General features: G+C 43.6%; 1 protein-coding gene across 1 annotated transcript in view; it reads left to right on the forward strand.

Moving 5' to 3' along the window:
- The window catches only part of ttn.1 (titin, tandem duplicate 1), a 174,911-nt gene that overhangs the window by 39,554 nt on the left and 118,995 nt on the right, over window positions 1-16,362 (forward strand). Inside the window, exons 41-50 of the mRNA XM_013915203.1 lie at window positions 9,062-9,352; window positions 9,650-9,937; window positions 10,141-10,257; window positions 10,352-10,634; window positions 10,778-10,961; window positions 11,733-11,813; window positions 11,943-12,210; window positions 15,612-15,680; window positions 16,028-16,099; window positions 16,279-16,350. Of these exons, the coding sequence (XP_013770657.1) occupies window positions 9,062-9,352; window positions 9,650-9,937; window positions 10,141-10,257; window positions 10,352-10,634; window positions 10,778-10,961; window positions 11,733-11,813; window positions 11,943-12,210; window positions 15,612-15,680; window positions 16,028-16,099; window positions 16,279-16,350 (1,725 nt within the window). The remainder of the gene's footprint in view (window positions 1-9,061; window positions 9,353-9,649; window positions 9,938-10,140; window positions 10,258-10,351; window positions 10,635-10,777; window positions 10,962-11,732; window positions 11,814-11,942; window positions 12,211-15,611; window positions 15,681-16,027; window positions 16,100-16,278; window positions 16,351-16,362) is intronic.

Consider the following 16,362-nt stretch of genomic DNA (forward strand, 5'->3'; position numbering starts at 1 on the left):
TTTGTTCAAAGACTAAAGGATATGTCCTGTATTGTGGGCTCTGAAATCTCCATGAAGTGTATGTTGTCTGGGTCACTTCCCATGACTTTGTCCTGGATCAAGGACGATCGTGAGCTTACGGAAGACGAGCATTTTAAGATGTCCTGTGAAACCAAAAGTGCCATGTTGAATTTGAAAAATGCTCAGTTGTCACATGGCGGGAAATATGTCTGTCAGGCGCAGAATAAAGCCGGGACCCAGAGATGTGCCGCGGTGCTCATAGTGACAGGTTTGTACGATGTTCGTGGGTCTCAATCGTCCGCTTTTGCCTTTGTGTCGAGCTCGCCGCTTCATCTGTCGCATGCAGCGCAGTGATCAAAACTAAGTTACCTTTGAATAATTTTGTTATCGCAGAGCCAGCAAGTATTTCAGAGCACCCAAAGTCCATCAGTGTAACCCATGGCGACCCAGCCAGACTTGAATGCAGGTTTTCAGGCACTAAACCGCTGAAGGTCAGATGGCTTAAGGCGGGAAAGGAGCTGCCGTCAGGACAGAGATACAGAATACAGAGCACAGACACGAGCTCTGTGCTCAAGATGATAACAACAGAGAAGAGCGACGGCGGTGACTACACTGTCGAAGTTTCAAATGTTGCTGGGCACAGTTCGTGTGACGCATCAGTCACAGTCTTAGGTCGGTTTGCCCAAAGCTTTGTTGAATCTGTTTGCAGTTCTTTCTACAGTCACCCTGACAATGTTTTTTTCAACTTGTATGTAATAGATCAGATTATTAAACCGTCCTTCACAAGGAAGCTGACAGAGACTGAAGGTATAAAAGGATCGTGTGCTCATCTAGAGTGCCTCGTGTCTGGTTCTCTGCCGATGACGATACAGTGGTACAAAGATGAAACAGAGATCCAGACTTGTCAAAAATATAAATGCACGTTTTTCGAAAATGTTGCTTTCCTGGAAATCGGCTGTCTCGACAGTAGAGACAGTGGGAGCTACACTTGTGTGGCCGAAAACGAGGCAGGATCTGCCCAGTGCTCCGGGAGTTTGTCTGTTAAAGGTTTGATCTCATGCATCATCAGTATTTTTTCAGTTTTTTACAGACTTGTGTTGTATGACAGCATTTTGGGGTTTTTCCACCAACAGAAGCACCACGCATTCTTGAAAAACCGGACTCCAAGAATGCGTTGCCTGGATCAAAGGTTAGGTTTACTCTTCGTGTCTCTGGCACACCTCCGCTCGCCATCAAATGGTTTAAAAACAAAAAAGAAATCCTTCCGAGTGCCGAGTGCTCTGTAATCAAAGACAGCACTTCAAGCTCCCTAGAGCTCTTCTCTGCCAAAACCTCTGACTCTGGAGAGTATGTCTGTGAAGTTCAGAACGCTGTGGGCTCCGCTTCATGCAAGGCAGCGCTCTTTGTAAAAGGTTAATATTGGAGCTTCATCCTTTTTCTTCACTTTGAAAATGATGACCGTCTTTAAGTCGCTTCTTCATGTATTTATTTCAGAGCCCCCGTTTTTCACTGAAAAACCTGAAGCGGTGTCATTAGTGAGTGTCGGAGGCAGCAAGGTGTTTGAGTGTAAGGTTGCTGGTACCCCAGAGATCTCCATGAAATGGTTCAAAGATGGAGTTCAGATTCGCCAAAGCCTCAAATACAAGATATCATTTTTTACCTCTGTTGCCGTTTTAGAGGTTTGTGTAGTTAGTCAACAAGACAGCGGGAAATACTTCTGTGAGGCCTCCAACGAAGCAGGCACAGAGAGTTGCATTTTTGAGCTTGTAGTGAAAGGTTGGTTTTCTTTTCTCTGTTTATGTGAAAATTAAGATCAAGTTGAATGCTAAGTTCTGTATGTTATTATTTTTAATTGATCCAAAGGTTTCTTTAGAGCGCTTTGCTTTGTTATTTTCAGAGCCTCCGTCATTTGTTGAAGAGCTATCATCTCTGGAAGTCGTTAAAGGTTCCACGGCAGCGTTTGCTAGCAAAGTTGCAGGAAATGCTCCGTTCAGTGTCACGTGGTCTAAAGATAAAAAGGCAATTTTATCCAGCCAAAAGTACATTATTGTTGATAGTGAAAATGTGGGCTTAAAAATCCAGGACTGCGACGTGGATGATGTGGGCACCTACCAGTGTGTGGTAGCCAATGAGGTTGGGAGCTGCTCTGGCTCGGTGGTGTTGTCTCTGAAAGGTTGGTTTTATCGATGACTCCACACTCAATGTGTTATATATGCTCTGGTATTACAACAGTGTCTTCTCCCTGTTAGTGCCTCCAAAGTTTATTGAGAAGATAAAGAGTGTCTCCACTGTTGTGGGAGATGCTGCAGTGTTCCGTTGCTCTGTGGAAGGGCCCCTGCCACTCTCTGTGCTATGGAAAAAAGATGAAAACTGGATCCAAGATGATCCGAAGATCAAGCAAATTTTCCAGAACAAAGAGGCCACTCTCAGGGTTCTTGCTTGTGAGGCTATTCACGGAGGGAAATATACCTGCCATGTTGTAAATGAGGCTGGGCAAGATGTGTGTTCAGCAACACTGACTGTGCAAGGTACATTTACTTCAAGCAGTTTATCTACTATTAGGCTGATTTCCAACTACACCAAGAAGTACATTTACTTCTTCTCTTTTTGGCATTTTAGAACCACCAACGATTGAAGAGAAACCGGAGGTTGTTAAAGTGACTTGTGGAGATCCAGTTAGCTTTGAATGCAGGGTAGCTGGAACTCCTCATATAAGTGTGAGATGGATCAAAGATGGCAACGAGCTCCATTCGAGCAGAAAGCATAATCTCTGCTATGGGGGCAACCTCAGTAGACTTAACATAATGTCCTCTCAGCTGGAAGACGGTGGAGAGTACATGTTTGAAGCCCAAAATGCAGTTGGGACTTGCAGATGTAAAGTGAAGCTGGTTGTTTTGGGTTGGTAGACACCTTTCACTCTTGGTTTACAGCTTTACATGTGTATTTACCACAGTACAAATAGAAGACATGGATATTTGAAGGTTTTCTCTGACATTAATTATCTTCTGCTATCATTTTAAACAGAAGAGTTGATTCCTCCCACATTCATTAAGAAATTAACAAACATTCAAGGAATCATGGGTTCAGTGGTGACCATGGAGTGCAGAGTAACCGGTTCGCTTCCTCTGACAGTTGAATGGAGCAAAGGGAAACAAAAGATTACAGAGAGCTCCAAGTACAAACTTGTACACACTGAAAATAGAGTCTTGCTGGAGTTAAAACTTACTGGGAGTGTTGACACAGGAGAGTACTCCTGCAAAGTTACCAACAAAGCAGGCAGCTGTGTGTGCAGTGGAGTCCTCACAGCTAAAGGTTAGCATTCAAAGTTTATGGGTTTATCAGCTCACGGGCTCTTAGTCACATATCATCATCATTCTTCTCTGTTGGTTTTAGTGCCGCCAAGATTCATAGATGAGCTTGAGTCTCAGGCTGTTATTCCCAAGTCTGACGTATTCTTCAAAAGTGTCTTTGAAGGGACGTCTCCATTTATGGTGAAATGGTTCAAGGATGACATCGAACTCATCACTGGGCCATCGTGCAGAGTTAGACTGGAGAAATATTCCTCCTCTGTAGAGCTCTGCTCAGTGGGCACTCTGCAGTCTGGGATTTATTCCTGCCAAGTTAGCAACGAAGCAGGCGCGGCGAAAAGTGCGGCACAGTTACTGGTGAAAGGTTGGACTATTCTTTTTTTGTCCACCATCATCGCCGTGCATTTAACTCCATCTTTTTTCTCCATTTTTCACAGCTCTTCCCTGTCTTCATGTGTCTTTTCTTTGCTTTATTGCCTTCCAGAAATATCTGTGTTATTTTCAGAGTCCCCTGCCACAGCAGCCAGTCATGTGTCTGCATCCTCCATCCGTCCCATTACCGCTCAAGTGCTACTTTATGCTGAGGATAGTAACTTGATATTTTTCTTACTTTGCAGAACCACCTCAGTTTGTCCTGAAACTGCCTCCCACTACGTCTGTGAAACAGTACGAGCGACACTGCTTTGAATGCAAGGTCACCAGTGTACAGTCTCTGAGAATATGCTGGTACAAAAATGACCAACAGATAACTGATGGAGGCAACTATAAAACAATGTGTGTTGACTCAACTGCATACCTCCAGATCTCCAATGCAACATTTGACGATAACGGAGTTTACTCTTGTGAGGCTCATAATGATGCTGGCAGTGCAAGCTGCAGCAGCGTTCTCACAGTTCAAGGTCAGCTTTTGAGTGGAGACTTGGCTTGTGGATTTTGCCTCCTCTGAACATATGTTGCATGAGGAAAAGGATAATTCCCTGTGTTGGAAGCTTGGATTCGCTGTTTCTTTCTGCAATCGTGTCTTTTTTCTTCAAAATCAAATTTGTCTTCCAGTATGTTGGGGAACACGATGTAACCTACTCTCCTATCATGAATATTAGGACTCTCATCATGAGCTTTTCTTTTTCTGTTTAACCCTCCATAGTATTTCTATTGGTTGAAACTGTCTGGATGAACTGCTTGCTTCGTGTTACGTCTTCATGAATGCTTCATCTGTTAATATATCTCATTGTATTTTCTAGAGTCCCCATCCTTTGTTAAAACTCCAAGCCCTGTGGAGGGCATAAAAGGCAAAGATGCTAGTCTGCATTGTGAGATGTCTGGCACCTCACCCTTCCAGGTTAACTGGTACAAAGACAACAGGCCACTAAAGGAGGATAGAAAATGCAAGATGGTCAATGTGGGCAGCTTTGCTACACTTCATATTATAAAGCTGGAGCAAGATGACGCCGGGCTTTATGAGTGCAGGGTGTCGAACAATGTAGGAAGTAAATCGTGCCAAACTGCCATTACTCTGAAAGGTTAGTGTGATATTAGTGGTCATTTCCTCAAAGCTTGGCCACGTGCGATCACCTCTCCTCATCTGTGATCTTTCCATCACTGTTCAGAACCACCAGTGTTTGTGGAGAAACTGGTCGATCGGTCAGTGAGACTCGGTCAGCAGCTGACGCTGACAGCTACCGTGCACGGCTCGGAGCCACTGACTGTGTCTTGGGTTCAGGACAAAGATCACATTCTCAGAGAAGATGACAACAGGAGGATCACCTTTGAAAACAATGTGGTTGCTCTCGTAGTGCCCCAGGCTGACTCAACCACAGCTGGTAAATACACCTGCCAGCTGAGGAACGACTGTGGAGCGGTCGAGTCGGTCTCTCAAGTGACGGTTCTAGGTTTGTAGAACTCCAAAGTTAATTGCATTACCATTGCAATTAATTACCAGGATTTCTTTAGCCTAATGCGTTCTTGCATAATCTTTAGAACCTGCTGCTATCGTGGAAAGCCCGGAGCTGTTGAATGTGAAGTCAGGAGAAACTGTATCTCTTGAGGTAACAGTATGTGGCTCACCAGAACTGAAAACTACATGGTTCAAGGGCAACAAAGAGCTCTCTCCTAATGCAAAGTATCATCTGAGCTTCAAAAAGCAGCTTGCCACCCTGAAGATTCTGTCTGCTGACAAAGCAGATGCCGGAGAATACACACTACAGGTTACGAACCACGTTGGAACATCCTCTTGCAAAATTAAGCTCACAGTCTCAGGTTTGTGTTTTTTGTGTTCGCTGTCGATTTGTGAGCTTGTCTTCTTCTTGTCTTCTTCTTTTTATAAGCAATCAGCTCTCCATGTTATTGTTTCTTTACAATAGATAAGTTGATTCCACCGAGTTTCATAAAGAAGCTGAGAGATACCCACCTTGTTGTGGGTAAGCCTGGTGAGATGGAGTGTAAGATTACCGGTTCTACTCCTTTAACAACTTCCTGGTTCCATAATGGCCAAGAGATAAACAGTGGGCCAAACTATGACATTAGCAGCATGGATAATGTGCGCACGCTGAGAATTCCAGTGATTAAGACGTCAGATTCTGGCAAATACACATGTAAAGCTGTGAACGCTGCAGGAGCCAGTGAGACAAGTGCTTCAATGAATGTGACAGGTCAGTAATCCAGAGACCAGAATATTTTAAACATGGTTTCCTCAGCCAGGATCAGAAGTTTGGTTACAACAAATCTTTTTTATTTGAATCTTTTTATTGGAAATCAGAACCACCATCTTTTTCTGAAACGCCCGAGGCTCGAGAAACGTTGCCTGGCCAAAGTGTGTCTTTCTTGGCTAAAGTGAAAGGCAGCATTCCCATAAAGATCAAATGGTTCAGGGGAGCCAAGGAAATGCAGCACGGGAGAGGCTGCGAGATCTCCCTGAAGGACGACGTCGCCACGCTGGTGCTTCATAAGGTTGAAAAGTCTCATGCAGGAGAGTACACCTGCCAGATCGTTAATGCTGCAGGAAAGGAGAGCTGCTCAGTTTTTCTGTTTGTAAAAGGTTTGTCAGCATTATATATGCCCGTCTTACAATTCATGCACTGATTTTTATTTAACTGACGGTGGACTTACCCCTCTCAGAGCCAGTCCACTTTGTGAAGAGGCTGAGGGACATTTCCATCGAAAAGAACAAGCCTCTGAGGCTCGAGGTCGCATATGCTGGAACCCCAACTGTAAATGTAACCTGGGAAAAGGATGGTAAACTCATCCAAGCCTCTTATCTGCACAATATGATCACCACAGACACCTCTTGCATCCTGGAGGTTCTGAACTCTGAAAGGATGGAGGCAGCTGGTAGATACTATTGTGAGGTAGACAATGGAGCTGGAAGTGACAAATGTGAAGCACAAGTTACAATCCTAGGTAAAATGATTGGTTGTGCATGTAAATGTGGATCCCTCTGTTTTTCTTATGGTGACTTATGACCATACATTCATTAATTTGGCCATTTTTTTAAACACATTTTTCATTTGTATGTTTACACATCTGCACTTAAACTAAACCACCCTGATGTCTCACTTTAGAACCACCATACTTTGTTGACAAGCTGGAGCCAGTGGAGGTAACTATGGGTGAGGCGGTGACCTTAGAGTGCAGGATTGCAGGAACTCCTGTGATCTCTGTCGCCTGGTTTAAAGAGGATGGAAAGCTGCGCAAGTCCAACAGTTGCTCAATGGACTTTGCAGATGGCGTTGCCACTTTGCAACTGTTCAAATCTACCAAGTCTGATCACGGTGAATATATCTGCAAGGCCGAGAACCGGGTTGGTTCAGCCTCCACCAGCTGTAGCGTGACTGTGAAAGGTGATGCTCACGTTCACTACTTCATTTTTCTACATTAATGAAGAATGAATGAAGCCTGGTGTGACTGTCAATATTTTAAAGACATTTTTCGAGCTGTTTTGTTGAGTTACAAGGAATCTTAAAAGTCAGCAGCAAGCTTTAATCCAGGTTCATATTTAGAGGTTTCCCACCTTTCAGACAGTCAAAGGAGCTTGCAAAGAAAAGCGTCTGGACTTCTTTAAGTTGCTTGAAGACGTTTCAGCTCTCATCCGAGAAGCTCTAAGGTCAAATGGTGGAGAGTCCCAGATATAAACCTAGTGGGAGTTTCCCCCCACAGAGGGACAAAAGGACCCCTGATGATCCTCTAATCGCCTGAGCCAAGGTGTGAAACTGGGTGTGGGTCCCAATCAGCCAGAGTTTCAGGTGAGCTCATTGTGAAACCTGGCCCCACCTTATCATGCGAATTCCTGAGGTCAGATGGTCCAGGATGTGAGTGGGCGTTAAGGCGTCTGGGGAGGGATCTCAAAACTGGATTATAGATGGCAGAGAGTTGGTGTCGTAAACCCCGCCTCTGTTCAAAGATGGTCGCTCACAGTGGACATAGATGCTTCTTTCACTCCTCTTTCAAACCACCTTGGCTCAGGCGATTAGAGGATCATCAGGGGGTCCTTTTGTCCCTCTGTGGGGGGAAACTCCCACTAGGTTTATATCTGGGACTCTCCACCATTTGACCTTAGAACTGAAGAAGCTTCTCGGATGAGAGGTGAAACGTCTTCAAGCAACTTAAAGAAGTCCAGACGCTTTTCTTTGCAAGCTCCTTTGACTACGATGACCTGGATGCCTGAGAACCTTCACAGACATACACCTTTCAGACAAGTACTGCAAAAGAGCAGCCGGGACCCGCTGTTGTTTAGGAACACAGTATTTAGTCATCGAGGTCTAAAAACTGATCTTAGTTTATCTCCAATATTTCATAACCTCCATCACCTATTATTATTAGATGGCAGCATAACAGGGGAAGCGTGAACCAAACCATTGTTTCTCAGAACCAGCTTGCCTGGCATGATGTTGAGACTGAAGATATACTTGAAACACTCAGAGGACAATTCTCATGTTTATGTAACATGAGTAAGTGAATAATTCATAGATGCCAGTCATGTCAGAAAAGGTGGTGCACGAACCGACACGTTTCCTTTGTCTGATTCCTAGATATCGTTCTAATTACTGATGCTGTTGAACGTAGCTGTTTCCTGTGGTCTGCGGACCAAATGCACCTACATTCCCCGAGGTTCAGATTGCAGCACAGAGATTGGCCCTTTGCTGTGGCTTCACCTAAACTTTGGGACATTAGACACTCTCAAAACACACCTGAAAACCCTCTTATTCTCTTTTAAACCAGAATAAGTTCTGATTACTTTTGTGCTATTTCTTACTCAGATCTTCTCGATTTATATTTACTTTCTTAAATTCTGTTGTCTTTCGTCATCTTTTTATGCCATTTGACTTTTCTTTTGGATGTTCAGCACTTTGGTGACCAGCTGTTGTTTTAAAAGTGCTATGGAAATAAATTTGACGTCCTGTGATCTTGTGCTTGCCAGGAATAACCAGGATGATATTTTAGGGTGTTTTCAGTGGCTGGCTCTGCGTTTTGTAGGTCTTGAAATAAGAATTTACTAAGCTTTGAGAGATGCCTGAAACCAACGCTGTAATGGTCAGATAATGGTCTTTTTCATAGACAGGAGATTTTTGGTCAGAATCTCTGATGTTTAGTATTTCTTTGCTTTTGTGTTGTTTGTATGTTGTCTCGTGTGCTGTGCCAGACTGTTTTCCTGAAGCTGTGGTAAAGGCCCAGTGGCCTGAACTCTTAAATTGGAATCTCAAACGTCCAATGCCACTGCATGGCATGATTTTCGTTCTTATTTTCTTCCCCACTAACAGAGCGCAAAGTTCCGCCAAACTTCACCAGGAAGCCTTCGGAGTCCATGGTGGATTCAGTGGGTAAGACCGTAAAGATCGAGGGCCGCGTGTCCGGCTCTCAACCTCTGACCGTCTCCTGGTACAAGGACAACAGTGAGATCCGCGCTTCGGACAAATATGATATCAGCTTCAAAAACAACATGGCCGTGCTGTGTGTCAGAGGCTCCACGGGCTCTGACGGTGGTGTTTACACCTGCGAGGCCTCCAATGAAGCTGGCAAAGCTTCTTGTAACGTTTCTCTCACAGTAACAGGTAGGACTCTGTCATTTAGGGTTTGATCCTTTTCATCCATGCAGCTAAAACTGATGTGACTCTACGGGATGTTCTTATGGCACTAAAGATTAAAACCTGACACTTTCATTGTATTAAAGTAATGTTTGGGTAATATTTTACTATATTTGGGTAAAATTATGACTGTTTTCAGGATGAAATACAGTGACTTGTTTTGCTAGCATCCATCCAGATTTTGGATGAGCTTCAGTTTAACAGTTCACTGTTTGAAAGTGAGTATTTGTAGTCATCCTGTCGGTTTTTGCACCACTTCTCCAGAGACTGGCCAGGCTCCCAAATTTGATGTTCCTCTGGAACCAGTGACTGTGGGTGAAGGGGAGAAGCTGAGCCTCCAGTGCCACGTCACCGGCTCTACTCCAATAACCATCCAGTGGATGAAGGACAGGAGAGAGCTCGTGTCCAGCGGAAACACCAAAATCTCATTTGTTGGTGGAACGGCCAATCTGGAGATCAGCCAGGTGTCAAAGACGGATGCTGGAGATTACCTGTGCAAGGCCAGCAATGCAAATGGCACTGACTTCTGCAAGTCTAAAGTCACTGTAAAAGGTAATCAATCTGTGGTTCCAGTTTTGTGTAATGAACACATCTTGTCTCTCCACTGCACGGTGGAAAAAGTTTACTGCAGTGACGCTAAACCAACATTACTACAAAACTTTGTTTTTAAAGTAGTTTTATGAGAAATGCAGTGTTTATTTCTTTCTGCTGGTTATGTGTTTCACAACATTTAACTCTCTTTCAAATCCTTTCAGATAAAGGTGCCAAGGCCACACCCGCTGAGGCTGCTGCCCCGGCTGCAGCCGCCCCGGTCAAAAGGCTCGACAATCTGTTCTTCATCGAGGAACCCCAAAATGTTTCTGTCACAGAGAGTAAGCACGAGGAGCCAAGGCTCTTTTTGCTTTCATTCATTATCTCTAGAGGTTTCCATTTTGAACTAACTTTGTGTATTTCTGATTTTGGCAGAGGGTACTGCAACCTTTATCGCCAAGATTGGAGGTGACCCAATCCCCAGTGTGAAGTGGATGAAGGGCAAATGGAGACAGATCACCCCCGGTGGTCGAATCTCCATTGAGCACAAGGGCCAGGATGCCAAACTGCAGATCAAAGAAGTGACCAAGTCTGATTCTGGTCATTACAGATGTGTTGCCACCAACAAACATGGAGAAATTGAGAGTGGCGCTGATATGGAGGTGACCAAAAAGGAGGACATGGGAGAAGTGGGAGACTTAAGAACGAGGCTCAAGAAGTAAGGCATTAAGATATGGTGGCAGTGTGAAATTCTTTTCTGTGCAATGACTCTTTTGTCAAAGCCTAAAGGAAACAGAAGAGCAAACATCTGGGAGATATCTGCTGCAGAGAAAAGTCTGATCGTGTATTTTCTATTTTCAGGACTCCTTCCAAGCAGAAGAGTCCCAAGAAAGAAGAAGAGGTCAACATTGTAGAGCTGCTTAGAGGTCACGACCCCAAAGACTATGAGAGGATCCTGCGGGAACATGGAATCCATGACTACCGTGCCATCCTGCAGGCCGTGGAGTTCCTGAAGAAGGAGAAGGAGATGGAGACTGGAAGAGCGGTAAGACAGAAAGTGTCAGCACAGATGACCGGACATCGTCCCACATAGCCGTGCGAGAAAGCAGCAGAATTAATATCACGGTTCAGCTTTACAATCTGAGCAGGAAGGATGGAGACAAAAACTTTACCTCTAAATTCCACCAAATAAAGGGCCAAATGGCCCTCAAGTCTCTGGACTGGTAACACACTTCTGGGGTCTCCAACATTTTGGCTTAGCTGTGGAGCAGATAACATTTTACCAACTTTAGTCTGCAAAGACTCACTACCAGCAGCTTCTTAGTGTGAGTATTTGGTCCCATATTTAAACTAAAACCTACTTTGGGCTTCTCCAAAAGTTGATTGTGTTCATCTGGACGTAGCATTTTGTGGGAGAAACGTTTCGTCACAGGTGACTTCTTCAGTCTCAGCTGACTGCAGCTTTCAATCTTATAAACAGGGGCTTATACTTTGGGGCTTCTTAGTTTGAGTTGAGAGCAGCTGAACATAGTTGATGCAGACAAATAAGGCAGAAAAACAGGCATTTTACATACACTTCTCCTTTCCAGAGAGAAATTTGGACATGGCGAACATGATCTCTCCATATTTTTGCTACCAAGCCAACTTTATCTGTAAAGCTTTAAAACAGCAAGTGCTGACCAAAGAGCCGAGAACAGAATAATGCAAAGTTAAACAAATTAATAATAATAATAAAAAAAGCATGAATGAATACCATGGAAACATGGAAAACGTTCACTGAAGCGACTCTCACAGACTCGCCTCTGTCCTGCTGCAGGAGGTCGAGCGTGGGGCACGAGTCGAAGAAGAGGACATGGCCCGACTCATCGAGCAGCTAGAGGGACGCGTCAGCATGGAGGTAAAAGCACCATCTGATTATGAGGCCATTAAAAAAGAAACACATCGTGTTTCAGTATATAATACTGATAATCAATGATTTGACAATACACAACTTCAGACGTTGATGAAACGGGTTTTTCTTGCTCAGCCCGTCTCTGTGATGGAGGACATCACTGACCAAACCATCACGGAGAACCAGAGCGCCACCTTTGAGTGCCAGATTAAGATCAACTACCCAGAGATCACGCTCACCTGGTACAAAGGCACCCAGAAACTGGACAACAGCGAAAAGTACGACATCAGCAGCGTGGGGGACCACCGTTATCTGAAAATCAAGAACTGCCAGGTCAAAGATCAGGGCAACTACCGCGTGGTGTGCGGTCCTCACATCTCCAACGCCAAACTGACGGTCACAGGTAAGAGTCCCGATGTCTGTCTCTGTGTGTCTGTAACACGTCCTCACGTCCAGCTCTTCCATTTTATTATCAGGAGCTGCTCGTAAGACAGGTAAGAAGGATGAGTCCAAACTAACACGACTCAGACTGACCTCTTTGAACCTGAAGGTTCTCCTCTACCTTTGATTGTGTGTTTGTTTCTGTGTCTTTTATACTGAATCTGATTTTAGTCCAAAAAGGAGTCTTAACACTTAACTGTGACATCAGATCTTCACATTTAAAATGCATATTTCGGAGGCTCACTCTTATTGTCTGGTTCTAGTCGATCAAATTCAGTTCACTAAAAGCATCCGAAGCATCGAGGTCAACGAACGCCACTCTGCCACCTTCGAGTGCGAGTTGTCCTTCGACAACGCTACCGTCACGTGGTACAAAGACTCGTGGGAGCTTAAAGAAAGCCCAAAATATAACTTCAGGACTGAAAGCCGACGGCACTTTATGACAATCCACAACGTAACTGCAGAGGACGAAGGTTTGTTACACGGCCAAGTTACTGTTTCCTCCGGAGACACTTTTCTAATAACTAGACCGAAGTTTAGCTGTTTGAGTAGTATGCATCATCTTATAGATTAACATCTGGTTTTAATGGTGCACAATAAAAGTATTAAAAAATAAAAGTATTCTATTCATGTCATTGAATGCATTTAGCCGGTTTAGCTGAGACTTTTACTAACTCACACGACAAACAGCAGCTGAATATCTTTAAGCTAAAAAGATGTTACTGGGCGCTTGAAGGGGGCGTTTTCTGCTGTTCCAGAGATTCATAGTAAACACAAAGTTCTTACTGTTTCCAGCACCTTTTGGTATTTTATCAGTTTTATTTATACAGCACCAAAACACAACAACAGTGACCTGAAGGCGCTTTATATCGTAAAGTAGACAGAAAAACCCAACAAACATATGAATGCTTTTAGGGAGAGGGGCAGTAAAAACGTAAAAGATCTGAAATTATTTTTAAGCAGACAGAAGATAAACTGATGATAAAGTAAGAAATAATTGAGAATTTTTAGGAGGGGGCTAGATCCGCTGTAAAATGATTTTTGGTACATGAAAAACTAATCGGACCAAAAGAAGACATGTCTGCTAACCTGGTAGCGTTCTGCCTCAGCTGCACAGACTCAATGCAAAGATGTGAAATCCGAGTAAAGGTGCGGTCACGCCAGCATCGTTTAGTGGATCCTCTGAACCCTGCTGCTCATCGACCCGCCGTCGTGTTACAGCCGAGTCGCTGCCAGAGTTCAGAGCAGCACGTGCGCTTTCATTTAGCTTCTTAAACCTTGAGCTTTACTCAGTAATCAGTTTTTATTTTTATTTTTTGAATGAACCGAACAGGATACCGTCGAATAACAAAACTAGCCAGCGACCATATTTGTGTACCAGCAGTGGTGTAGCATATATGACTTGTCCTTGATTAGCTCTGTGAAACAAATTTAACTTCACCTGGACATTACTGCAGTGCTGACGTTTAGAGAGGATTAGCTGGGCTCTCTGGTGTGACCGGCCTTTACCGCAATCTCTTCTGTAAGTGTCTGAGGGACAGTTTGGCCTGAACTCCGTGATGTTTCCCCACCAGGCGTGTACTCGGTGATTGCTCGCCTGGAGCCACTGGGAGAAGCTCGAAGCACAGCCGAGCTTTACCTGTCAGGCAAAGGTGTGTACGTTTTTACACATTACTGACATCAGCGTGATGTCAGCAGCTACAATAACGCTTCTGTACTTTGTCCTTTCACAGAAATTGAGTTAGGGAGGGTTCCTCAGGGTGAGTATCTTAAAAAGTGCAGCAAATAAACGACAGTAAACCTGAACACGTCTTCACCTGCAAACTCAGACGCAGGTTTACGATTTTACAACACGGTCGAGGTCGCACTGGTCATTTCACCGACACCATTTTCACAAGAACCACGGCTCATCTATTTGCGAGGCTCCTTGACGTCTCATTGGTTTGCGCAGTACAGCCGACCACTGCCAACAAGGCTTTCACTGTGACTGTGACTGTGGGCTTTCACTGCATCATCTTACACGTCACTGTGATTTCAGTCATACCGAACAAGTGTTAAGTTTTACTGTCAGAACATAAAAACAACAATAATAATAGTAATAATAATAATAGTAATCAAAGTGTTTGTGGCTGAACCTTCAGATGTCCCCGACACAGCCGTTCATGTGTCAGAGGCAGCGTCTATGCTCGTGTGCAGAGGTGAGTCTGGTTCAAACTGATCAGGATTTCAGTGACTCTGCTCGTTTCTGTCATTTACACGATTGTTTTCTGCCACAAGATTCCTCCGAGTTTGATCACTTTGAGGAGAGAACAGAAGTGAGAGGTACAGCAGTCGCCACTCCCCAAGATCAGCTCTAACCGCCGTAATCTCTACAGTTTGCGTGACGAAATTTTCTGCATTAAACCGTTTTCTTTAACCGTCATCACCCTCAAGTCCATCATCATCATAACCATCATCATCTTCATCACCTTCTTCCTCCTCCTTTAACCTTCATCCTGAGTAACTGTGTGCTTGTTTTAAGCGTCATCTGTACACGACCCGTTATAATATCCCAAATATAATTCAGCTTCATTATCTGAGCTGTGCAGACGACGGTCACGTCAGTGTCTAAGAATCACTTTTCAAATTAATCCTGATATGACGAGATTTAAAATTCAGCCAGTTTAAAGATGTACAGTTCTTTTATTTTATTGTAGTAAAGAATTACAAGTTTCTGACTATACTTATGATTTTTATCACGTTGTTTTCTGAATTACAAAAATGTCAACATTCCTGTTGTAAAATCTGATTTATTATATTCTCATTATGGTTTTTGTTGCCTCTCAGACTTCGCTGCTCAGATGTTAAAAATAAAAATGAGGTTTTCAATAAATAAACAGTAAGTCTGATTTTTGTAAAGCTAAACTTAAAATTGGACTATCTCACCTCAAATTCAGAACTTTGATAAATTAACAGTATTTTCAGGATTGTGGAGTTTCATCTGAAATATTTAAAGGTTTCGCGACCTGATCGTCGTCTGCTCAAACATAAACTGTTCACTGATCTGACGTCTAACGGTGAATATCTTTCCGTGGTCTGCTGTAGTGTTTCAAAGTCTGACACGTGAAGAAGAGATGCTTTCGGTTCAGTACTCGTCCGTCTCAGGTATCAGCTTTAATCACTTTATGAAGTGTAATGACTGTTAACGTGCTGTGGACGTGTTTTTGTCTGAACTGCTCATCGGTGCGGCCCACACCCGTCTTCCTGTTTCGCTTGTTATCGTGTTTCGTTGTGTTTTTAGCAGCTTTGGATACTCGACGACCTGCAGCAGCTTTCACGTGTCAGTCGTTCTTTTTCTGAGTTTACATTTTTTTTCCTCACCAGAAGAGAAAAAACCTGTAGAAGAAACTGTTGAGTGGACTGAGGTCGAGGGCAGAGGAGAACTCCCTGAAGGTATAACTGCAAATGTTCTGGCTGTTCATAAAGCTCGGAGCTGAAATATAATGAGGCGCTGCCAATCAGCTGACTGTTATGTTTGTCTGCCCACTTAAATTCCACTTAAATGCTTCAAACACCAACTGCTGCTTACAGAAGCTGTTCTTCTCCTCAGGTGTTACTTCTATGATCCTGCATGTTATCTGTTTTTGTCATGTTTTTGTCTCATCTCTCGGCAGTTATTCTGTTCTTGCCTTCATGCTCTTATTAACCTTCACTGGAGCTTTCCATGCAGTAGATCTGGCAGAGTAGACGGTAGAGCTTTGCTGAAGTAGTTTTAATGTGACCTTTCTTGATCTTTCAAGTTCCTGAGATTCACAGGATGCCAGAGGAGAAACCCTCTGAGCCTGAAGCTCCGCCTCCACCTCTGGTCAAAGGTATCTACAAATGTCTGTTCTTTATATTCTTCTTCGTGTGGTGTTTGTCTTGTTGGTATGTCACATCTTTTCTTTTTTATTTCCATTCTTTATTTTTTTCCTAAATAAATAATAATAAAGAAACCTTGATGTTCAGTTTAATGTGGTGAGAAATTGAAATGAATGATGATGTTTTAAAGTACCTGAAGCAAAGAAGCTACAGCCTGAAGCCCCTGCTCCACCTCAGAGAGAGGAACGTCCAGCTCCAGAAGGTAATGTTCATG

Source organism: Pundamilia nyererei, unplaced genomic scaffold (assembly GCF_000239375.1).
Source record: "Pundamilia nyererei isolate P.nyererei 1_Seehausen unplaced genomic scaffold, PunNye1.0 scaffold00269, whole genome shotgun sequence".
Classification (NCBI taxonomy): Eukaryota; Metazoa; Chordata; class Actinopteri; order Cichliformes; family Cichlidae; genus Pundamilia; species Pundamilia nyererei.